We start from the raw sequence: 27026 nt of genomic DNA, 5'->3' as shown, positions 1-27026 counted from the left end.
GTTCTCACCATGTGCCTCTGATACATGAAATGGTGGCCACCCAGTAACTCCACAGTATGTCCCCAGATGATTCTTAAAGGGCCAGTAGCAGCATAATACAATACAACATGCCCAAATCCTGTATTTAAAGGGTCAAATCTCCCAGGGGCCATAGTCAGCAGGCAGAAGGCAGGTAAACAGGCTTCTCCAATGCCCAATGGCGAGGTTGGTTCCACCACAACACCTTTACACCTGTATGTTAGGAGTGTAATACAAATCACAATATAACCTATTTAATCTCATGTACAACTACAAAAATGTGGAAATATCCAAGGGAGTGAAAACTTTTTTCAGAGCATGATAAGATAAATAAACAGAGAAAATTATAGATATATGATGGATGACCAGAAGTTTTTTGCTATTTCTCTGGACATTTCCTATTCAATATCTCTTTTCCTTTAATCTCCAATATATCTTAGCAAATCTGTATAAAAAGTCCAACTACAGGAAAAAAAAAATAATGTCATTGCCAAGGAGATCAAAAAAATAAGAAACTTGCATATAACTACAGTTTTAATATCAGTTATGATAAAATGCTAAAGTAACAAATTTGATTTAAACAATGCTAAAATGAGTAACATTAAGTCAAAGATGGTCTTTTATGCCTCATAAAATATATGATGTGAATGTAGTATATTTTATTGTGATTTCTTTAAAGGTTACAGTACCATTTTATAAATCTCCTTTCATTTAGAAAACATATTACAGCTACATTTCAATAAAAAAAAAAAGAAAAGTAAATATGTGGTACTCAGTCCACAATACGAGCAAGGACAACGCTAAAATGCTTTATTTAGTTTCTAAACTCCCAGGGTATTTCAGAGAATACCAGGTCAGGTATGGTAAGATACTGAGAAAATGTACAATTATTTTCCCACTGAGCTGTCAAGATACCTCATGCTGTGAATATCTAACACCCTTATCTGACAGCTGGGTAATGATTTCCGTTCTCTTTTATTTAAGGCAGGATCTATCTTAGTGTGTGCCAGCTGATTTAACAGCAAATCAAGCAATACTTTAAATTATGTTACGCTAATATACCAGATATTACTATATAGTGTGGTCAACAAGTATACCAGCCAGCTACACATCTCTGAATCCTAACACATGAGTTTATATACAATTTCTATAAATGTCTACAACTTTTTATTTTATTTTACAATTACAGTTTTAGACATTAATATAGAAGTTGAGTACTCTTTTTGTCTTGCCTTATCTATATTCACTGGTATGTAGGTCAAAACTTGAATAAAATAATTTGTCTGCTGTGAAGTCCCTCTCACTTTCTTTACAAACCTCGTATAAAGCCATTTTCAATGAACAGGAATCAGCAAATAGGTAAATTTATACTAACCCTGTGCAAATACTGGTGGCCCTCGACTTAGGTCATCTCAACTTACAGCATTGTCACACATTTGAAAATGTAACCAAAATCTACATCTTATTTATGGGTAAGTCATATGGTAGAACAAGCCAAACTGTTAACAAGTCAGTTACACTCCACAAAAATGTTCCTCCATTAAAGTTAGTATGCCTTTGTAATGGAGCAAGTTTATAAAGGAACATGTTATCATGGGTAAATGGGTCAAGCCTGGTTAAATAGATGTATGCCCGCAAACCACTTTTTCTTGTGTTTAGTAAACTACATAAATAATTCAATTAAAATCAGGACTTGCCAAAACAAGGAAATTTGATACAATAAAAATATATTTTTATTGAATTTAAATGCCACAAAATCTTTTTTCTTACTTGATGTGCTTTATATCTCTCTGTGTAGTCTGTGAGGTTTTCATTTTTAGGCATTAGGTACCTAGATCTCTGTGTTTTTTTTTAACATATTATTCTATAGGTGCTTCTTTGTAACTGTGATTTTCTGTTTAATATCAGACTGAGGAACTCCAAACTTAAGGACACTTACCAGAAGTTAATTATTTTAGGATATTCTGAAGTTATCCCTTTCAGAAGAATACATATCTGTTATTATTTACTGATTTTATGGAGCAACCTTTCAATTTTCTTGCTTTTGTCTAATAATAATGAATTAATTTAATATGATTTAATGGAGTTTAAAGAGAGATATTTCATGTATTGCATCTATGCAGTATTATGTATATTATTAACCTCTAAACCACAAAATATAAGGATCACAATGTTCAATTGTTATTTTGTATAAGGAAAACAGATATAAAAGTACAAACATATGTCTGAGTGGTTTAGGATTGATGATTCAGACAAATGTTATGGAGTACCATGATCAATGTATGTGCATTTATGACCAGCCCCTAGGTCTTTAAACCATTCCCAGCAGTGGCCAGTTACTGTAAAACATGTAGGAGCCATCAATGCAACATTTTCTTATGTATTTTGTGGTTATTTGTGCAGTTTATATTTGGAAGCACTTGTCATCCTTCTTGGATTTGCTTTGAATTAAATTTGCTTTCTTGAGTCCTATCATTGCTTGAGTGCCTTTACCAAAGTAACATTTGATTTCCTATCTCATTTGAGGATTTGATCATTAAACCCTTACAAAGGAGACAATTGTTGAACTAAATAAAAATAAATAAAAATAAACTTTGTGCTGTTTGTTCCACTTATATTTTTTGCATATTGTTTTGTTTTTAAAGGATAGAAAGGGTTTTACGTGTATACAGGGTGAGCCAAAATTCAGAATAAGATTTGAAAGGTAAATAACGTATTTGTTAGCAGTTCATGTTTTTTTGTTTTAGGTATATATTATAACTTAGTCCAGGTTGATTCATCAGGGGTTTCTTGGGTTTGATAGGCTGTTGTTCAAATTTTCACTGAAATATTGGGCCTTTGCCATTTTTGTTTGTTTTGTGCATGCATTTCCTCATTTTCTGTAAGTACACAGAGCCAGTACGCTTGAATTTTAACCACAGTGAATCTCTAAATTGGTAAATTTGAATGAAGTCAGCTGCAACCCAGGGCAGATGTGTCCATTTTAGTTGCACTTTATGCAGAGGGGCATGCAAATTCCAAATACGCAAGAGCTCGGACTGAAAAAAATGCAATTGCAGAGTCTAGATCTAGCAAAGTATGGTTCTGGATTTTAATATTAATGCGAGTCGGGGAGGAAATTAATTGTGTTAGCTGCAAAGTCTTAAACAGCGTTCATGATTTATTATCTTTAGGGTTCAGCCAATCAAAATTAAAATCTCCAAAAACCAACAGTTCCCTTTTTTGGTTTTGAGCTACAGTTTCACTTAGTAGTTGGGCTATGTCAGAAAGGGAGTGCACCAGAGAGCTAGGTGGGCGGTAGATTCCAGCAACGATGATAGTTTTACTGAAAGGCATCTCAACTGTGCCAGAAAGGAGATCAAAGGCAGAATGGGAGTTATAGTTTTTTAAAGGAGTAAATTTTATAGACTTGTCAACATAAATAACAATGCCTCCTCCTCTCTTTGCTCTGTCATTTCTAAAACATGAATAACCCTGTATTGCAATGACGGAGTCTGGTATTTTAGTCGTTAACCATGATTCCGAGAGCACAATGATTTTTGGTTTGTAATGGGAACACCAGGCTTGCAATGCATCCAGTTTAGGGAGCAAGCTACAGATGTTGCCGTGCACAAAAGAGAGGCCATTTTGAGTGGGGAGATGAGGACTAAAATTAGCTGGGGAACCAGGGTTAGACTCTACATCAAAGCTGGTTAACCAAGATTTAACCATTTTCTTTTTTCATATAATTTCTCTTTCCTTAAGCTAACCTTTACATTTTTTAAATATATTTTACTTCTTATCTCAATTAAATAAAACATTGTAATAAACAGTAGGAAATGATAATTTACTTACCATGTTTTGAAGCACTAAAGGTAACTGGATCTCCTGCATTGTTTAAGGATATCATGAATGGATTGTCATGTAGGTTTGATTTCTCAGGTAGGTCACAAGGATCAACATAAATGAGTGCTCCTCTGAATCCAACCTCCTCTAATAATGAAAGCTAAATGAAACAAAATGAGACAGCTAAAGTAATTTTAACTCACATTGTAACATACACATTTTATTTTTTTTATGTTTTAGCATAAATGCCTGCTTTATTTTTTTGATAGCACTGGTTGCAGCTACTAGGGCATGTTTGCTGAAGTATACTTTTAATCTATCACTTCACCATGTAGCAATAATCAGACAAACGCTGTCAAATTAGTTGGCAGGTACTAATCTGCATCTTAGTACAGATTAGTACTTGTACTGGTCACTGATGGAGCTGCTTACATGGTAAAAGCATTGAGATGTGCTTCTTTTGTAGGTTGAAATTAATTTTTAACAGCAGAGGACAATCCATAATCTAGGTTCCCGCTACTCCACTGGCATTGCATCTTCACTGGGACATGAGTATTGAACAATAATATAGCAGCTAGTGTAATTTCTTACTCCATGAACAATATTTTGAGCCACAGTAATAACAATTTGGCACAGGCCAGAACAGGTCAAAAACAAAGAAGAAAAGCTTAGAGAAACTCAGTAGCTTGTCCATCGGTAAATCCCCACTCAGGTCTCAAAATAGTTTTTGCTCATACCCTTGTTCATCTATTTCATAAACATAATGCCTTCATGGAAAATAGGAAATCGATTCCACACTGATGCAGCTGCAGTGGACAGGAAGCTGAAATATATACTCAATGATCATTTCCAGGAACAAGTTGCTAATTGTCCAAATTGATGCTAGTCTCCCTGTGTGGTCCTAGGATTATTAGGAAAGTGGTACTCGGATCAAACAGCCTGACATTTTGAAGGGACGGGCTTATTAACATGTTCCATGATTTGCATTGAAGGAGAGGCATGCTAGTTGAGGAAGAGTTGTGCACTGAACCAAACATGTTGCCATTGTCTACTTGTTCTTGCATCAGTGCTGGCAAAATTTGAGAAAAAATTTGAGTGCTGTAGTTAAGCATTGGCCTAATGCTGTTGTTTATTTGAGAGATATTAAGTGAATAGCGAGCAGTGGAAGGTAGAGTACTGCCTCTGAAATGGTGAAAGCTTACCTCTGAATGTTCTTTGCCTTCTAGTGGTGACCATCTGAGCTACTGAGGCACACTATGAGGCACACTATGTAGCCTCATGTGTGTTTGGTTGCCCAGCAGCTATTGTGATGTCCACTGACCACTGCCCAAAGCCTTTGTCATGTAGCCTTCATTAAGTTCAATCTCCTTAACTTGGGTTTACTTTGATACTTGAGTCATCATCTGCTAGCTACAATCTAACTGCCCACTTACATCGGTCTTCAAAGACGTTATTTTCTAAATGTGTAAAAGTATCATAAAATCTGGTGGTGAATACATTTCTATTTAGATTTATCCTGCTGCTGTGGTTTCTTTTTTTTTCCAATATCTTTAATTGCAGCAGTTTTATCCTGCCTGAATGAGCCCTGTGGTGACTAATATTTCCATAGATGCAGTTGGGAAAGCTGAAAGGGCACTGTATTTTTTCCACACTGACAAAAGGTCAGTTGCATCCTTCTCAGAGTGAGAGAGGTGAGTGGGTGATCAATTGCCCAGTGGCTCTTTCCCTTCATTTGTGGATAAATTAGCTATTTTGGACTTGAAATGACTCCTGCTCCCAATGTTTTATGAAAAATCATAGCAAAAGGAAAAAAGATTACAAGCAATCATTAGAAAAGTAAGATCTCACACACCCTTTTAATCCAGATATAAAAATCTAATGTTGCCAATTTAAAACTAGCAATTCAGAAGTGCTTGATACTGCATAGCCTACAATCCAGGCAATACTGTAGCCATTTTTGCATGTTGGCACCATCATAGTCCCCTCATTGTTGCTGTTCCACGTGCCCATTACCTTCCCAAATATTTTTGGTACTGAAATTCGGCAGAGTAAAAGATCTACACAAACTTAATTTTGCACTCAGAATTTTTTTTCAGTCAAAGTGTTTTGGAAGAACCAAAACCTCCATGTGTCTAAAATAAAGGGACACTAAAGTCAACAAAACAACTTTCGCTTAATGAAGCAGTTTTGGTGTACAGATCTTGCCCCTGTAGTCTCGCTGCTCAATTCTCTGCCATTTAGGATTTAAATCATTTTTGTTTCTGTTCATGCAACCCTATGCACACATCTCCTGGCTTTGGCTGAGTCAGCCTGCATGAAAAATCATGATTTCATTTTCAATCAAATGTAGCTTACTTTAAAAATGTTTATCTCCTGCATTGCAAATTGAACTTTAATTGCATACAGGATGCACCTGCAGGGTCTAGAAAGCTATTAACAAAGCAGGAGATAATAAATTATAAATTAAACAGAATTTGCAATAACGGAAATATAAACATTCAATGACTCTTTAACTGAAGTGTTTAGGAAGGTTGTGTAAGACACACGCAGGGAGGTATTACTAGGGCTGCATAAACAAACTGATTTAACTCCTAAATGACAAAGAATTGAGCAGTGAGACTGCATTGGGCATGATCTATACACCAAAACTGCTTTATCAAGCTAAAGTTGTTTTGATGACTATAGTGTCCCGTTAACATCAACACCACACAGGAGATAGTAGGAAGGAAAATCCTCCAGGTTTTTTTCCCAACTACAAAAAGAGAAGTCCTGCGCTTAGTCCCATTACCACTGGGCCAGCAGCAACGACTACAATACACATCAGCCCAGTTTTTCCCAACTAACTGAAAAAAAGATAACTAAATACAAACTTAATTTTCTTCAATGCAAAAGTAAAATGCACAGCATCTATCATAATTCTCAACCAAGTGAAATAGTAGAATTACATTAAAATCACTGTTGTTAAAATCTTCATGGAAGTTGCTATGGAAAAGTGGACTAAAGTAGTTGATGTAGTTCCTGACAGTGTATAATCTGAACTTTTAACCATCAGAGAGCTATGCTTGCTGGATGCTTAAATTGTTTAATTTTACTTAAATGTTACATGTTTGTTATTGGTATTTAAAATGTATTCTTTTAAAACTTTATATATATTAGTGAATTACAATCGTTGTTACTATTTTATTTTCATTTTGTCAAAAGTAAACTGAAGTTATGCAATCACATGTTCTGTATCTACTAAAAGCATCTATAACAAAAATGTGCACTGCAGAACCTGCTTTGTCGCATTGAATGAAGATGGATTTAGGAACATAAGAAATATATCATAGCGTTGAAAAAAATAATGTAAAGGTTTGTTTTTGGAAGAGAAAATATGTCAATCCTACTGTAGTTAAGGGACTTTCTCATCAGGTCTACACATTCAGCTGACATTTGTGACATTATGAACCTTTGGAACATTTCCCTGCTGGTTATGTATTAGAAATGAGTGTCAAAAAGCATTGCTTAAGAAATACATGCTTTAACCAATGCAATGTTAACATGTTCCTGCACATTTGTTAATTTGTTATTAAAGTAATATAACAGGGAGGAAATTGCTAAGTGACATTTAAATTAAGAACAGATTAGCCACATATGCAAATGTTTAACGCAGGGTTCAGAAACCTTTTTCCACATGAGGGCCATATGTAATGTCTGTAAATGGATGGAGGGTGAGCTTCATCTATATAACTAAAAAACTGAAGAATAGTAGATTGCTCCCCAATCTGGTATCCTTATGGTATTGCCATATATAAGGATTTCAAATTAAAGAGCTTTATATTAAACCGCTCAAGGATCAAAATTAAGAAATACCCTTTTCCTAATGTTGATCTTAAATTATAATTCAGTATTAATTATTTGTCTCCATCATGTACCCCTCACAGATAGAAAAGTAGAGTAACTATGAGATTGCACATGACACTATGCATGCCATAAATGCTTTGGCTGTGCACCATCATTAGAATGGATCCAAACTCTTCTTCCGCTAGATACTAAATTTTGTGTATTTTTTATAAGCAGAGATAATTTCAGAAGCAATGCTATCTCTCTATCATATCATCATCTATCTATTATTATTAATATGTGATTTCTGTATACGTTTCCTCCTGATAAGAATGGTTTTATGGTCAATTGCATTCAATATACAGCAGTTTATGTATGCTAATAATAACTCTTTAAAATAACTGAGAAGTGATTTGTGGGATCAATGTCCAAGGTACATTCATTTATTATTAAACAATATTCACCTGTATTTAAAAGTCTAAAAGGACAAGTGAAAAGATAAATACTAAACTAAGAACAGTTTTTGGGTGATTGATATGTAATTGTGTTCTTTACAGCATTTTGATTAATGAGCACCATGTCACTGCAGTTGACATGATAAACACTTAAATCTTCCATTTTTGTATAAGCCGAGGTATCTTTATACTTTATATAACAGTTAGTGGAAATGGATGCTACTAGTAATTATCTTGAACTGATTCATCTTCTGTAATAAGACAATAACTTTTCTCTGAACATTAGCTCAAGGCGTTCATCCTTAGATGAAAGTATAATTTTTGAAAATATTGTTTTTGACATGTTTCTTTGCTGCATGAAATTTGGAGGAGAGTGTTTCCAAAAAGAGATATATTGTCTCATCAATGTATGTTGTCACTTGCTTTTCTGGCAATAACCATAGCTGACTACAGCTGTTGAAATTGAATATGTTCCCATCTGTAGCTTCGTTTCAATGGAGTAGATTCTGTAATTAAACAATTTACCTGTCCCTTCGACAGCCAAATCTTTTGTATAAGAAAATTGAGAGGAAGTCTCTTAAGCATGCTTCCCACCTCTGTTTTTACTTGCATGTCCTACTCTTACTTGCAGGACTTCAAGGACAACACTATTTGTTTAGATTACCCTATGTCACTGTGTGCAACTTTGCCTAGTCTTTTAGGATTTCTCAAAAGATGTATCTGATTTGCAAAGCATTTTGATTTGCAAGTTTGTAAATTGTCCCTGTTTTAATAAAAAAAAACGTGTTCTTACAATCACATTTCCATTCTACATGTATTTGATATATTTTACATACCTGCACAAATATTTAATTAGACACAAATATTGCACTTTCCCTTCTGTTCCAAAGCAGGATTAACCATAAGATGACAGCTTCTTAGGACTTAGATATTAGGCAGGGTTCCAGAACCATGAATTTGCTTGGTCCTATTTACTATTTTTATGTGGAAATTGAAAGGGGTTCCAAGAGGCATGCCTATGTCACTTTGCACCCTACACCCCTACATGTTAAACTACTTTGTCTTGCTCCACACCTACTCAGTCCTTTTTGTGTATCTCTTCTAATCTGTCTTTTCAAACTATTCCGGGTTCATTGATCTTTTCCTTTTGTGACTTTGTTTTAAAAAAAAAAAATAGGCCTCTGTTCATATTAACTTGTTCAGTATGTTCCCTTTTCAATATTGCATTGTACAGTGTTGTGGCATATGTTTCCACTAGATGGTAATAATAATAATAATAATAATACTACACTATAGGCACTATAGGCACCCAGACCATTTAATCTCATTGAAGGGGTGTGTGCAGTGTCCCTGTCTCCTTAACCCTGCAATGAAAACATTGTAAACATTGCAGTATTGCCTCTAGTGGCTATCAGACAGCCACCAGAGGTGCTTGTGGCGGATCGCCGTCACTAAGTACCATGCCCACTGCTCATTCGTGTGTTTTCCCCTGTACATTGTACATTTCCCCATGTATTCCTATGTATTTTGTGTAATCTGCCCTGTTGACCATTCGGGAGCGCTCCTGCGAATGAGGACCACCCCAGTGCTCCATTTGAATATTCACACCAATCAATCAGAACTTTGCACCTGCAACATAAGTGTGAAACCACAAGGGAAGTAATTAATGAGTGCTCCCCCGGGTGGCCACCATTTCGTATAGGCGAACGCCCCCTGGGGGAGCATTTGTATCCCGAAAGGATACGCTTCCCTTGCAGGGTCTTCACACCAGGACTCCACGAACTGGTCCCTGAGGTTGGTGGGGACACTGTTGTGGTACTTGCAGTTTGGATTACCCTACCTGCTCCTAACGGAGCTATAATCCCTATTTCCCCCTCCCAGGAGCTGCAAGGCCAGGCTCATAGCTGCCCAAGGAGCTCTCTCCCCGGAGCCACCTAAGCGCCACCGGTGAGCCACCAGAGAGAGGTGCGAGCCCCAGTGGAGACTCTGGAACTGTAAGTTGGCTTCATGGCCGCAGAGTCCAGCTGGCTGCATGAAAGTCCGTGTCAACCAATCAGGAGTTCGAACTGGGTTTGCGCCATTCTCCTGATCAGCAAGAGTAAGTTGATTGGTCGCTGCAGGGCACAGACGGCCAGTCAGAGAAGGAGCACCCATTTAAATAGGGTTTTGCACACTTTCTCCTGATTGGGCGGAGAAACCCCTCTCCTCCCTGAGCGCTGATTGGCGAAAATTGGTTTTACGCCTTTCAGCTGATTGGCTGTTGTTTGGTTCAGGCGAGAAGTTTAAATTCACTAGACTAAACCAAGCAACACTGTGAAACTGTTTTCGGGGATGTACAGAGCCCCAAGCCCATACTTTGCATGATGGTTTCTCAGGTTCTGTACATCCTATCCTAGTTAGGACCCGGGGATATCCAGCGATGTATGTTTTATGTGTGTTCCCCATTCCCTTCCTGGGGTGCGGAGCCCCTAAGTGTCCTCTCATATATGTATTGTGTTTTACGGTTTGTAATATGTTTTATGTGGAACTGTGTCTTGTTGGTATGTCCCAGAGCAGGAGATAGTTATCTGTAACCCATCTCCCTTCTCCTACCTGGGACAAAGGAAAGTGTATTGAAAGAGTGGAGACACCCTGCGGGGATCTGTGCATAAAAGCTGTGTGTACCAATAAAGAATTGTCAGTGTTTTTAACACCAGAACGGTGTGGCATCCAGTTACTGGGGGGAAAATGGATGCCTGCTTGTTGTAAGGGTTCCTGAATGGCTGAAGGAAGGGAATTAGCGGAGGTAACCGGTCGGGTTACCAGGGGGTCTGCTACAGTGCTTCCTTCAGTTTCATGGAGTTTAACTCCGTGAAACACCACTAGACACCTCACGCTTTGTATGAGGATGTCCAGTGTCATTCAAATCTCCACATGAAAGCATTAACTCAATGCTTTCTTATGGGTAAGGCCTAATGCTCCTGCTGTGCTCACCGTGCATGCACATTATGGTCTCCTTGAGCATCGGATCAGACTGACAAGTAGTCATGATATCATGGTGTATTTGAAAAGAAAAGTAATTTATTGTTTCTAATAAGCAATTTGTAGCACTTCAATACATTGCTTTGAAGAATAAGTTTGGTTACTATAGAGTTTGGGCAGAGCATGGAAGTTCAAGTATTATAGTCTTCTAAAATAAACCTGAACTCTCTCTGGTTAAAGAATTTCACAGATTTGATACAACTATTATTTTACTTGAGAATCATATGGTGGGATCATGTTGCATAAAAATGAAAGAGTCCAAGTCACTTAATTAGTTTATGATTACAGTTCCATAGCCTTTATAAACTGTAATGGAAATGCCACCATTTTGCCTGGCTTAGCTTATGCCTTGAATCTGTTGCAAGCTTTTTAGTGGTGAACATTTCTTTGTTAGGTTTAGAGTACCATACAGGTTAAAGCTTTACAATCAATCACTTGCCTTACAACATCATTGCATCATTTGTCTTACTGATCATGTGCTCTTATCTTAATATTTGCCACTGAAGACATTCATTTGTATGGAGAAAAAGGATTTAAATAATCTAAATCTGCTTGATCAGATTAGATGCAATTGATCTGCTTATCCTACTACTTTTTGTAAAAAAAATAAAAAAATAAAAATAAAAATAGGAGTATCCCCTAAACTGGGAAAAGACATAGATGAGAACAATTTACACTTGCATGTTTACCTAAGTCAAACAAACAAGATTAATTAAATATGCAGACAAAATGCAATATACATGTGTCCAGTTATCTTGAAGTGTTTTGGTGTTTTGATGCATGAAATGTGTTGATTGCAGACTTTTAGTCACAACTGTGAGTGAAATGTTGTATATATTGTATATTTTGTATTTTATTGTACACTAACTGTAACAATGCAATGATTTGTGGACCCAGGACATACTTGAAAACGAGAGAAATCTCAATGTATCTTTCCTGGTAAAATATTTTATAAATAAATAAATAAATAAATAATAACTTGTCACTTATTGCCTTGTGTATTTTAATTTTAATTTTTTGGGGGGTGATAAAAGTTTGTTTTAACATGCAAAGAGTGCTGAATCACCATGGCAATCAGTATTTCTTCAATTACATAAATATATATTCAGCAGGAGAATATTCATAGTGTGGCAAATGACTACTTGCTGGGTCAAAAAAAAAAATACCTGGCCTAAAAATTATTTGGTATATCCTCCTTTAAGCCCCACCACTTGCCCCTTGCAGCTTCCTGGTCTACTCCATTGCATCCTTTGCCAGACTGCTATGTGCTTTCATTGCCTGGTCTCATCAGTGACACAAAGCCAGGAGTGGAAGCAGCTCAGTAATAGAGACAGACAGGGAATATAATAGTCACTGTGTTTCATCTCCTCCTGGCCAACTCCTATCAAAAGATACTAAGCAGGGAGAAAACAGAGCAGGCAAAAAAAAAAAAGTCGGCCCTGGGGTGACACCATTTTACAAATCAAAGTTCAATACAGTTTGAAGAGAATAATATGTTGTATATTTTAAGGTATGTAAATTATTATTGAACAAATACAGGTAAATACATATACTATATAACATTTGTCAGTAGTGATGTCCCGAACAGTTCGCCAGGAACCGTTCGCTGGCGAGCACGCGCAATGTTCGGTACGCCCCCTATTCGTCATGGAGGTGGGAGGGTCTGGGAGGGAGGGTCTGCTGCTGATTGGCTGGAATGTGTCTGCTGACTGTGAGGTACAGGGTCAAAGTTTACTTAATGATGACGAATAGGGGCGGACCGAACATCGCGCGTGTTCGCGACCGCGAACACGCTATGTTCGCCGGCGAACGGTTCCCGGCGAACTGTTCGGGACATCACTATTTGTCAGATATAGGTATGGAAAATCAGCTGCAAGTCAGTAATTAAACAAGAATGCATATTATAATGTATAACTATTATATTGCACTCCACAAGAATAGAAAATACCTTTTATGTCAAATAAAATAGTAGTATGTGTCTTTTTTACTTCAAAAGCCAACAACATCAATGGTAAGTCTTTTGACATATTTATAATTTGAAAACCCTTGTATTTTACAGTGATTATTAGGAACAATGGATTTCAATATAATATCACCATAACAGTATGGGTAATTAGCTCTAAAATATCTGTTAATGTTTCTTTGACAAATGTTCATTGGTCAGCAGTCATTAATATTTCATGGACAGGGAATTATTATTTTACTACATCATAAACTTTAATGCAAAAGATATATAGTTAAATGCAATTGCACATATAAAGAGTAGAAATTAAATTAAGACTCAGGAAAAAAAGATATGTTTGATATATAGCTGTGTCACAAAGGGCAGTAAGAATACTTGAATCTGAATGCAAATATACCCTTTGAGTCTTCTAATTTACCAAGTGTTTTTAGACACTATTCATAGATAAAAATAAGTTGTTTAATTGTTAATTATTTACTAATTGTTTAATTGACAAATGTCAGAATAAATCACAGATTTAGTAACTAGCTAAATATGGATACAATAGTAAATCAGTGGATTACCCCAAGATACAACAAAAAATCCCAACCATCCACTCTCCAAATAAATAAATATAAAAAACTAGGTTTGTCCATGTGCCAGGAAATTAGGTCAGACGAGTGTCAAAGTGTGATAATGAATCCTCCCTCTATTCTTATTTACCCTTGCACCATAATATAATGGAATAAAAGGTTAAAACAGTTCAATCATGGTTGGTAAAAATACATACCTCAATTACTAACTATTTCAAACATATTAGTAGAGGGAGTGGCAGTTCTTTCTCTAATTATTACTTATCCACAGCACACTATATAACAGGAATATTTCTAAGCCCCCTCTCTTCAGTTAACAGAAAATTAATGTGACCTAATTAATTGTTAACCTACATCCCACTGCTCATATAGCTCTGATAATAAGAAACTACTGAATTTTCCTTAGATCAGAATTCCATTACAGTGGTAGAAAGAGGATCCAGTATTGTATTTATTTGGATAAGTAAGACACCACAATGTTTCAACCCCTGAAAGGGTATTTTACATTCCATTACAGTGTCTGTTGAATTCCAACACAGTCACAACTCATTCTGCTTAATCAGGTACAAACCATTAATGACCACTGCAGTGGTCAGCACTGAGATGGATGGCAAAAACTGTGGTAGTAGTACCTCAAAAGTAATTGGAATCATACAATAACTACAGAGCACGCTACAATTGTTGAAAAATAATGGTTTGGAGTGTGGAAATTAAAGTTTAAATTCTGTCTTTAATGGCAGAGGGATACAGTGAATGCAGGTTGCTTCCATCCTTAGAATTTCAAAAACTGTAGTTCATAAGAACAAGGTCAAGCAGCAGCAGCCCAGCACAAGGCGAAAACATCTCTCCATTGACTGGGATGACCGCCCACTCATTTGAATGTCACTGAGCAACTGTAGGATGACATCAATTGAGTAGCAAAAAGAATGGCAACTGGCAGCTGAAGTAAAGTGCAGGCAAGAACAGTTAAAAAAAGATTCCTAGGTATATGGTTGAATTTTTGCAAAGCTAGAAAAAAGCCTCATATCAAAGAAAAGCAAACATGAACCAGACTGAGGTTTGCAAAAGACCATACGGATTGGAAAGTAGAGGAGTGGAGTAAGGTCATCTTTTCTGATGAGTCCAGTTTTCAGCTTTTGCCCAACATCTGGTAATCAAATTGTGAGACAGATACCCGGAGAAGCCTACAAGTCACCGTGTCTTACACAGATGGTGCAATTTTGTGGAGGTTTGGTGATGATCTGGGGTTGCTTCAGCAAGACTGGAATTGGGGAGATTCCTCTTTGTGAAGATAGAAGATTATCTTGAAAGAAAACGTCCTGCCTTCTACACTATCAATGTACTCCAACTCTGAAGATTTGTTTTGCTAGCATGACAATGTTCCATAAGCCACATGTCAATCAAGGTGTGGATGAAGGACCACAAATCATGCTATTGCCAGAACCTCCAGACATGATCCCTATTGGAAACCACTAGCATGTGATCAAGATGAGGATGGATGTTCACACAGTCTTAATTCTTGTAGATAATCTCTAAATATGTTGATCCACTGAATGCTTTCATATACCCTCTAATCCATGGCAATTGCAAATAATGCCAAATAACATCCAGAATCTTGTTATCCACTGAGGTTATCCAATAGAATTGGTAGGTAAATACATCGCAAGAACGAATGATGCAGAATCAGTTTTGCCCAAGTCAGTAAGGAAAGGCAGAGACAATAATACCAACTAATAACAAGGAGTGTCTCCACGAGGGAAGTAAAACAAAAATCTTAACATGAATTAACCCACAATTCAAATCCATGGTAATATAAAAAGTATAGAAAAGTGAACCACTAATTATTTATATATTTAATATTGATATTAATGATATAGTCAAATCAAGTCCTCGGTAGGATGATTACAAATATATAATTGTCGTTTCAACATTTAGAACCATATAAAATATGTGACAGAAGCAACAATACACACAGATGTTGCATTGAGATGCACGTCTTCTTTTTACTATCTTTTGTCTTCTACTTTATAACTGTAATTTAACTGTCATATTAACGTTTTAAAAGTGTTTTTATTTGTATGCATGTAAACATTGGTTATACATATTTATCATCCTAATCTTTCATAGCTATATATGTAACTTTAATATGTCCATTTAGACCCATTAAAAACGTATCTACTCTATAACATACAATTTTATTTCAAGCATAAAATGTGAACATTCTTTTTTGTTTGTTACTTTTTACTTTGAAAATCAATCAATTTTGATTTACAAACAAGATGTATTTTCTTCTTTGTCAGAAATATAGAACATCTAAATGTTTGTTTTAGTACTTAAAATCATTATAGTTTTGCTTTAATTTTGATCTACTAGAATATATCAGCTTACAAAAGGGTTAATTAAGTCGATTTATAACAAACAGGATCAATACAAGCTACAAAAAAAAAAGATCTGAATATACATCTGTTCAACTTTCCGAATTCAAGTTTAAGTATGTTCAACAAGCACATTGTTTGTGTTCTACTAATTATCAACAGAACATGGCCTGTAATTTCTAAATGAAATACCAAGTGCCACTTATGGTAATACTTTAAAATCCATCCACACATTTCCAGGTTTTTATGTTTCCTGCAGAAAGCTTAGTTCAAAATCTCTAGTTCATGAGAAATTATCAGGTCTTGTCCTTCAGATATTCCTGTGTGAATAATCAAATAATTAATTAAGATTAACTACAAGCCTTGTCTGAATATCTTTCCTTAATTAAAAAAATAAAAATAAATATATGGATTTTTTTCAATATAATATTTTCAGTATATCTATTTTACATATACAAACCAATACACATTATTATTATTATTACTATTATTATTTTATTATTTATATAGTGCCAGCAAATTCCATAGCGCTCTACAATGGGTGGGCTAATGGACATGTAACTGTAACCAAACAAATGGACGCACAGTAACAGAGGAGTTGAGGGCCCTGCTCAATTAGTATATATGCTAGAGGGAGTGGGGTATAGTGACACAAAGGGTATAAGTAGGGGTAATGAAATAGGTTGCTAGACATGTGTTCACTGAGAATTTAGTTGGTTATTTTTGACAGTTGCAGGAGAGGAGTCATGGGGAGGGGGCTAACAGTTTAAATTACATGCTTTCCTGAAGAAGTGTGTTTTCAAAGATTTTTTGAAGGAGTGGTGACTGGGTGAAAGTCTAATGGAGAAGGTAAGGGAGTTTCACAGAAAAGGTGCAGCCCTGGAGAAGTATTGGAGCCAAGCATCAGATGTGAGAGTAAGGACAGAGGATAGACTTAGGTCTTCGGCAGAGTGCAGGGGCCTCGACGGGACATACTTGTGTATTAGGGAGGATAGGTAGGTTGGAGCAGCATTATGTAGGGACTTGTAAGCAAGCACCAGAATCCTAAATTGAGCCCTATATGTAACTGGAATGAAGGGACTGACAAAGGGGGAGGTACAGGCGGACAGGAAAATGAGCCTTGCTGCCACATTCATTATAGATTGCAGTGGTGCAATCTGGGAACACATAAGACCAATGAGCAGGGTATTGCAGTAGTCAATGCGAGAAAGAACAACAGCATGGACAAGCACCTTAGCTGCGTCTGTTGTTAAATAAGGGCGAGCTATGTTTTTGAGATGGATACATATTTACATAATATTCATAATTACTTTGATAATTAGGTAGAAAAAGGAAGAAATAGACTGAATCTTGTACAAAAAAAATTATTACATTTTTAAGTGATTATATTCTCCTATTTATAGTGACCCAGGAATTACTATTAACTCTGAATGTGCATTTACCCCTTCACTAGCAAGAAGTTCTTTAAAAAAATATTACCATAACATTTATTATTAGAAAGAGATGGACAGCTAACTTGTATATGATACAAATAGAAATATGCAGAACGCAATATTTACCCTTGTAGCAAACAATACGGAAAATGGGGGAATTAATAATAGTAATAAATACTTATAAATACATGTATATGATACAGCCACAATTTAGTTATAGTTTATAATTTCGTTTAGTTATAGATTGATTTAAAAACTTAAAAACTAAAATTGTTTACACAATTTTTATTTTTCATTTGTTCATTCAGCCTTTATAAAATTATTTGAGAAATAAAAGACTTTAGACAGTATACAGTGTATTTGACCTTACAATATTTCACACAGGGTCTGAAATTTTAGTAAAAATAAATACCGTATATACTCGAGTATAAGCCGACCCGAATATAAGCCGAGGCCCCTAATTTTACCCCAAAAAACTGGGAAAACTTATTGACTCGAGTATAAGACTAGGGTGGGAAATGCAGCAGCTACTGGTAAATTTCTAAATAAAATTAGATCCTAAAAAAATTATATTAACTGAATATTTATTTACAGTGTGTGTATATAATGAATGCAGTGTGTATATGAATGCAGTGTGTGTGTATGCAGTGTGTGTATGAGTGCAGTGTGTATATAATGAATGGAGTGCAGTGTGTGTGTATGAGTGCAGTGTGTGTATAATGAATGCAGTGTGTGTATGAGTGCAGTGTGTATGCAGTGTGTATGTATGAGTGCAGTGTGTGTATATGAGTGCAGTGTGTGAGTGCAGTGTGTGTGAGTGCAGTGTGTGTGTGTGTATGAATGCAGTGTGTGTATGAATGCAGTGTGTATATAATGAATGCAGTGCAGTGTGTGTATGAGTGCAGTGTATGAATGCAGTGTGTGTGTATGAGTGCAGTGTATAATGAATGCAGTGCAGTGTGTGTATATGAGTGCAGTGTGTATATGAGTGCAGTGTGTATATGAGTGAAGTGTGTATATGAGTGAAGTGTGTGAGTGCAGTGTGTGTGAGTGCAGTGTGTGTGAGTGCAGTGTGTATGAATGCAGTGTGTATATAATGAATGCAGTGCAGTGTGTGTATGAATGCAGTGTGTGTATGTGTGAGTGCAGTGTGTGTGTGCAGTGTGTGTGTGAGTGCAGAGCATTGGTGGGGGGTGGGCTTTTTATTAATTATTATTTAATTATTATTTTAATATTTTTTTTAATGTTATTCTATTTTTTTAGGTAATAATTTTTTTTATTTTATTATTAATTGTATTTTTTTTATGTTATTATTATTTTAATATTTTTTTTCTTATTATTATTTGTTTTATTATTAATAATTTTATTTTTTCGTCCCCCCTCCCTGCCTGTTAGCTGGCCAGGGAGGGGGGCTCTCACTCCCTGGTGGTCCAGTGGATGGGGCTGTAGGAGGGGGCTGTCAGGAAGCTATAACTTACCTTCACAGCAGCTCCTGTCAGCTCCCTTCTCTCTTCTCCGGTGCGTGCAGCTCCCAGGTCAGCTCCCTCTGCAACTCTCGCGGCCGCGCGGAGCGTTGCCACGGTAACCCGTGGCAACGCTCTGACCCCGCGGCTCTCGCGAGAGTTGCAGAGGGAGCTGACCTGGGAGCTGCACGCACCGGAGAAGAGAGAAGGGAGCTGACATGAGCTGCTGTGAAGGTAAGTTACAGCTTCCTGACAGCCCCCGGTCCTTGTCTGTATTATGGCAATGAAAATTGCCATAATACAGACAACTGACTCGAGTATAAGACGAGTGGGGTTTTTTCAGCACAAAAAATGTGCTGAAAAACTCGTCTTATACTCGAGTATATACGGTATTCATTTTGTTCACATTTAGTAGGCATGACACAACTGCTAAACAAACAGTCAGATACGTTGCTTACAAGTATTTGTAAGGACCCCATAGGCATTAGTAGCAGTACAGCTGTCAGGATTACAGTTTATCCAGCACACAGAATTGTTTCACACCTAGGACTATGGGTAACATTAAAACAGACCTTACAACGGCCGGACTTAATGCACCTTAGAATAGTCAATATACTAGTCAAGGTCAGGGACACATAATGGGACACAGAGATAAGGAAAAGCCAATAGTCAAGGATACCAGAAGTCAAGGAAGTCAAAACTAAGCCAAAGTCAATAACCAGAAACACATGATCAGGAACACACTCTTAAATAAGCCTCCTACAGATCTGATTGGCCGTAACTGGCATTTGACCCCAAAATGTGCGTACGCGTCTTTTGCGTGACGTCACATGCACATTGATGTTGTCATTACCATGGGCAGACGTGGGCTATAAAATGGCATGCATCCACAGCGGCCAGCAGCCACCAACATGTTGCAGGAGTCAGGTATACTGGCGCAGGGCTGCTGAGCGACACTTTCGTTATTGTCAGGAAGGCAACTACTACCGTAGATACCACAAGGTGAGGATGAACATGTGACAACAGCTTACTAAAAAATGCAACTGACTGTAAAAATTGATTCTGCACTTATGCATAATGCCCACGTGTACTAAATATAGATAAATTATATATTTCTAAACTAAAGGTGTTAAAAATGTAAATGTTTTGAAGTGGTCATGGTGCTTGCAGTCTGTCTATACAGTGTTTTAGTAATAAGTGCTGCACATACAAAGAATGTAATCATTATTGCTGGAGGTATACGTCCACCTCGGTAGCCTGAATAAAAGTTCTGGGCTGGCTAATTTTAAATATGTGCATACTGGGCATCTGTCATCTGCATGAATAGTATGCTGGGGACAGACTACCAATGACAGCATAGACTCCCTTCCAGTGAGTGGTGCTTGAATGTGGCAATGTTTGTACATGAATGGTACCTGTGCATCACCAGGGGAAGCCCTGAGTTGCTATTGCTTGGGGTCTCTCAGATGCCAGTCCACACCTTCATTTGACTCAACCAAAAACAAAAAAAACATTAAAAAAGATAAGAGCTGCTCACAATATAATGGTTAAGCCCTTTAGGTTCTGAGATCAAGTAGTATAATAAATGCAATAAAGAAATAAATAGGAATCATGTAGACACAATTTTCTTCTTTCAAATTCATAAAATATAACAAATCTGAGAAAAAATACTGCTCATAAAATGGCTTTTGTTTGTCATTCAAACTTTGTCATTAAACAAATACAATTTTATTTATTTCATAATTAAATCAATAAGCACAGAAGGAGGATTAAACAACTTACTGTAGAGTGTTTTATATGAAATTAATAATGCACTAAACAAATCCAAAACATATTCATATATAAACTCTTTTGGTTTGATTAAATGTTTGTACTTGTATGATCAGTACAGATAATAAGATTTGTGAGTTTAATTTTGCTTTTATGTAATGCTGACAATAGGTATTGCATTAGTGCACACATTAGGCGTTTCAGGGACTAGAATATGTCCCACGTGGTAGAAATGTAACAATATAAAATAAATTATCTAGACAAAAGACATAAAAAGCAAGCCAAGATAAAACAATATGTCCTGTAAACTGCCTTTCTTGCTTGAGCAACATATTTAGCCAAAGCTTAGTGAAATCTCTTCCAAGTTAATCTTTCCAGTCTCTTTACAATCATAAAGGCCCAATGGAAAATATTCTACAGCTTGTCTAATGTTATATATTGGCATTGTTTGCTAAATTTGCAATTTAGTTTTTTCATTAACTAAAATCAATTGTAAATTAAATATTCCTCCAAGTCATTTATTTTACTCTACTTAAACACAAACTCCAACCACTATAACCACTAGGTTGTGGTGAAAGGAGTACTCTTGCACACTCCCCAATATAAGTATTCAAACCATTTGTCAACAGTTTAACTACTTACCTGTGGTCAACCAGGTGCCAATCAGTGCATTCAGAGCTGAAAGCTCATGCTATGAGCTGCTGTTCATTTACCATACAGAGCCAGCTCATTGGCTTAAAGTGTCAGCTAATCACTCTTAGCCAATGATCTAAGCTCTGCCCAGCCAGCTCTCATGGAGGCCCGATAGACCACAGGGAATTTGACAAACTGTTAGCAAATGGTTTTATTTAAGGAGAAGGGGGCACCATGGCACCCCAGGCCCCAGCTTGTTGTAGGAATTATGGTGCTTGTTTGTAGTGTTCATTTATGTAATAAAACAACTGATACAATAACCCCTTAAACCCCTAAGGACAGCGGGCATTCTATGCCATCCTTTTTTAAGTGGTTCTAAACGCCGGCTGGCGACATAGAACGTCCCCGCTGTCCTTTGTACTTTCCGGGTCCCCAACGTTCCCCCGACAGTGGTCGCCATCTTAGGGTCTGTCTGGGAGCTCAGGCAGACCCCCTCTGCCCGATCCGCCCCCCCCCCCCGGGCCATGTGATCGTGGGGTCGATTACATGGCCGGAATAGCTGGCTGATGCAGTGCCTGCAGGTGGCCTGCCAAAGCTCTCAGGCTGTCCCCCTAAAGCCTGCAAAAAAGTTAATAGAGTTTTTAAAAGTTAAAAAAAGTTCAAGTAAATAAATGTACTTGGACAAAAATGAATGTATATATACAAATACAAGTCATCTCTCCTACACTAATACAGAACTAAATTACAAAAATTGTTACAAAAGCTCAAGCAATTCATTAAAAAATTGCTTGAGCTTTTGTAACAATTTTTTAATTTAGTTCAGTATCAGTGTAGGAGATATTAAATGTATTAGTATATATTTATGATTTTGAAATTTTATTAAATTATGTTTCACACAGCACTTTATCAAATTGCCACTTTATTGTAGCTCCATAAGCACTTTTCAAACTTTGCACTTTGTTACTAAGCACTTTGAATACATCACTTTAACTTTGGGACCAAGAGAGTCCCTTTCCCTCCTTGTATCAAGTATAGCACTTAATTATTAAACATTTAAACATTTATAAAAATTATAGAATGACCTATCTTTAAATCTCCACTCTGCATAGTTGGTTTTACTTAAGATTATCAAATTATGCAAATTATGCAATTATACACAAGTCACTTTAATTTCATCCATCCACTGAAACCACACTTCCATGTGATTGCACTTTAAACTGTGATATTAACCTTGATGTTTCATCAAGGGTTAACCTTAATGTATATTATGCACTGCACAGCACTTTGTTTACAGGACCTATGTTGACACTTAATATGGCATGTTAGGTTGCCATGACGTTACTACCATGGCAACCGTCGCCAAGTGTTCATATCCTCGTAGCAAGTCTTCTATTTGGTAACAGCACGGGCTTCCCATGCGCACAAGAACCGTTGCTCATAGATGCACACAGCACCAATGGTAACCACGGTAGTCTGGTTGCACATGCGCACAGAGATCGGCTAGACGCTGCCGGTCATCCAAGTCACCTGGGGTGAGTTAATTTCCTTAATTGTTTTTTCGTAATTGTGTCTATATATTGTGAATTTTAGTTTAATGTATTGTATTGATCCTGATGAAAGGGCCAGCGAGGGACTGAAAAGTTGATCCCATGTTCTAACCTTGATAAATAAAGAAGAATTTCTATTGAAGACCGTGAGTGTTGCCAGTTCAACTACTTTCTGGATACCAAAGTCTCAGGCTAAGCACCCGACAGGTATTTATGTATATAGCCTGAGTGCAAGGATTCCATTTTTTTATTTTTTTTACTTTTTTCAACTTTTTTTTTTACTTTTTCCACCAGCAGGGGCACTGCCTGTCAGCATAATGGACACCTATGATGGCCATGTGACCGCTCTTTTAGAGTGGTCATGTGGCCCTGGGGTTCCTAAATTGGAGAGGGGGGACTATCTGGGCTGAGCCCAGACAGTACCCTCTAAAAAATAGACCAATTGCCAGCGAGTGGTAAGTACATGGAGAGGGAGGAAGGGTTGGGGTTAATTTTTTTAACAAAAGAAAATTGGATTTTTACATTTTTTTATTTACTGAGTGCCTCGATCCCTCGAGGCACTCAGTACAGGCAAAGCATCGGAAGCCTGCCTGATTGCTTCAGATGCTTTGCCTCACTGCCAGGCTTTTTTTACTTTACTTTTTGTCTTTAATAAAGTTTATTATTCTATTTTTGTAAAGCTTTTACACTGATTATTGAACAGGGGGTAGTCATTCTGAGGAATATTAGCCCCTCATCTGAGGGGTGACCTTTTTCTCATTATTCTGGAGTTGTCCTAGAAAGTTACAGGGTTAAATATAGGTCTTACGAGTCATATTCTCTGGACTTTCTGCCTGGGTTGTCGGACAGGTCCCTCAGATTGTAATTAATAATATGACTTAATTACCGTATATACTCGAGTATAAGCCGACCCGAATATAAGCCGAGACCCCTAATTTTATCCCAAAAAACTGGGAAAACTTATTGACTCGAGTATAAGACTAGGGTGGGAAATGCAGCAGCTACTGGTAAATTTCTAAATAAAATTAGATCCTAAAAAAAATATATTAATTGAATATTTATTTACAGTGTGTGTGTATAATGAATGCAGTGTGTGCGTATGTGTGTGTGTATGAGTGCAGCGTGTGTGTATGAGTGCAGTGTGTGTGTGCATGAGTGCAGTGTGTGTGTGCATGAATGCAGTGTGTGTGTGCATGAATGCAGTGTGTGTGTGCATGAATGCAGTGTGTGAATGCAGTGTGTGCAGGGCCGGTGCAAGGATATTTGCCGCCGTAGGCAAAAAAATTTTGCCGCCCCCTCCCCCCCCCATATGTCCTGACTTCCCCTCTTCCTCCCTCAGTGGTCCTTACCTCCCCACCCCCGTGTTCCTTCACTCCCCCCCAGTGGTCCTGACTCACCCCTCCCCTAGTGGTCCTTACCCTCCCCTCCCCTAGTGGTCCTTACTTCCCCCTCCGCTCCCATAGTGGTCCTTATCCCACCCCCTCCCTCTCATAGTGGTCCTTATCCCCCTTCTCCCTCCCATAGTGTTCCTTATCCCCCCCCATCCCTCCCATAGTGGTCCATATACCCCCCCTCCCTCCCATAATGGTCCTTATACCCCCCTCCCTCCCATAGTGGTCCTTATCCCACCCCCTCCCATAGTGGTCCTTATACCCCCCCTCCCTCCCATAGTGGTCCTTATACCCCCCTCCCTCCCATAGTGGTCCTTATACCCCCCTCCCTCCAATAGTGGTCCTCATCCCCCCTCCCTCCCTCCCTCCCTCCCTCCCATAGTGGTCCTTATACCCCCCTCCCTCCCATAGTGGTCCTTATACCCCCCCTCCCTCCCATAGTGGTCCTTATACCCCCCTCCCTCCCATAGTGGTCCTTATACCCCCCCTCCCTCCCATAGTGGTCCTTATCCCCCCCCTCCCTCCCATAGTGGTCCTTATCCCCCCCCCTCCCTCCCATAGTGGTCCTTACCCCCCCCCTCCCTCCCATAGTGGTCCTTATACCCCCCCTCCCTCCCATAGCGGTCCTTATACCCCCCTCCCTCCCATAGTGGTCCTTAACCCATCCCCTCCCTCCCATAGTGGTCCTTAACCCACCCCCTCCCTCCCATAGTGGTCCTTATACCCCCCCTCCCATAGTGGTCCTTATACCCCTTTTTTTTATTTTATTATTTTATTTCTTATTTTTTTTTTTTTTTTTTTTTCGTCCCCCCTCCCTGCTTGATATATGGCAGGGAGGGGGGCTCTCCTTCCCTGGTGGTCCAGTGGCAGTTCAGTGGGGGGGGAGAGGGGGGCTGGCAGAGCTGTACTTACCTTTCCTGCAGCTCCTGTCAGCTCTCTCCTCCTCCTCTGCGCCGTCCGTTCTGCTCTTCTGTCAGCTCCCAGTGTAAATCTCGCGAGAGCCGCGGCTCTCGCGAGATTTACACTGGGAGCTGACCGAGGTGCTGAACGGACGGCGCGGAGGAGGAGAGAGCTGACAGGAGCTGCAGGAAAGGTAAGTACAGCTCTGCCAGCCCCCCTCTCCCCCCAGTCTGTATTATGGCAATGCAAATTGCCATAATACAGACTCTGACTCGAGTATAAGCCGAGTTGGGGTTTTTCAGCCCAAAAAATGGGCTGAAAAACTCGGCTTATACTCGAGTATATACGGTATGTAACAATATTATATAAACCACTTTCCCTTGGGTTGAAGGAAAGCAGGAGAGATGCTCTGATAACAGATGTACAAAGCACAGCTTTCTTATCGCTGAGTCAATCGGCACAGACTGAATTTACTAATAGAGGGGCTAAAAGTCTGTTTTTTTACAACTGATTATAGAGAAATCTAGACATTTCCTAGCAACTCTGCTAGCACAAAGTACAGATGGACTTTGATTCGTTACAATTTAAGATTAAATTGTGTTTTTCATGACAGTTACCCTTTAAACATTGAGACAAGGAGAATCCCAAGGATTCTGTTCAAATTAGGGTAGTATATATGTATGCACCTATAGACTGTAAGTTTGTTTGAGTAGGGCCCTCTTCAAGCTATTGTTCCTGTAAGTTTTTGTAATTGTCTCATTTATTGTTAAATCTCCCCCTTTTATAATATTGTAAAGTGCTTTGGAATATCCTGGCGCTATATAAAAACCAATAATAATAATAATATGTTTAAATTGTAATAATATGCACTGGTTTATAAATATAATTTTGCAAATCATCAAATTCATAGATTGTGAGCACACAGTGTTATTCTAGTGTACAGTGATTGTGGTATTGTTTTTTTTAGTACTAGTATATAATTTATTTATATACATAATACAATGTTGTTGAAATTTAGATAAAAATGCTTTGCTTGCTAAAGTGTTTGGACAAAATTACTTCTGTTTGTTTTCTTGTTCTAAACATAAGTAGTATTTAATTTATCAATTGACTCGCATAGTTTTTTCCAATTTACTTCAAATATGTGTTTAATATGTACTAAACGAAATTCAACTTTGATTTTGCATAATTAGCAGAAATTTAATTTTCAAATAGATTAAGGAAATCAAAGTTTTTATAATAAATACAGGTAATGAAACAGTATTATCAAATAGTCGATTTTTGTGTACTTTTTGTCTGTCATTGATAAAATAGATTAAACAGTTACTGCATACAAAGGATGCGTCAATAGATACAATGAAAAAAAAAATGCCCAGGAGTAAGGCAAAGCACAGTGAATTGATATTTAGGTCCATTTGTTACCTGAACATTACACTAGTTCATACTGTATGTCCAAAGGAATGTAAAGGTTTTAGAGTTGATAAAATGTCATCAGAAAAACACAGATATTATCTGTTAAAGAAACCCAAGGGAAAGTAGTTCATAACATAACCACCATACAAAACTGGTTGTTGGTACTAGAACGTTGTTATCTCAGTACTATGTGAAATCCCAACACTGCTGGAAATAAAGACACAAAGCTCTATCTCAATTTTCAAAAGGTCAGAATGAGGTTATTGCTGTAGTGGTCAATATCAGCGGGTAAATCTTTTCAAAATGAGTAGCCTTTAAAAGTCACATACATACTGGAAAGCTCCTTCTCGGTATGTATTGATTGCATTACTGTATCTTCAGTGAGAAGAGTGTATATGGGTACTTTGAAAAAATTAATGAATATA

General features: G+C 37.6%; 1 protein-coding gene across 1 annotated transcript in view; it reads right to left on the bottom strand.

The window, feature by feature from the left end:
* NAALADL2 (N-acetylated alpha-linked acidic dipeptidase like 2) overlaps positions 1 to 27026 on the bottom strand; it is a 711495-nt gene that overhangs the window by 366282 nt on the left and 318187 nt on the right. The window contains exon 5 of the mRNA XM_063442690.1: positions 3853 to 4003. Coding sequence (XP_063298760.1) covers positions 3853 to 4003 — 151 coding nt within the window. The remainder of the gene's footprint in view (positions 1 to 3852; positions 4004 to 27026) is intronic.

This window comes from Pelobates fuscus, chromosome 2 (genome assembly GCF_036172605.1).
Source record: "Pelobates fuscus isolate aPelFus1 chromosome 2, aPelFus1.pri, whole genome shotgun sequence".
NCBI lineage: Eukaryota > Metazoa > Chordata > Amphibia > Anura > Pelobatidae > Pelobates > Pelobates fuscus.
Note: the sequence above shows the minus strand (reverse complement) of the source record. Positions and strands in the feature narration are given on the sequence as shown.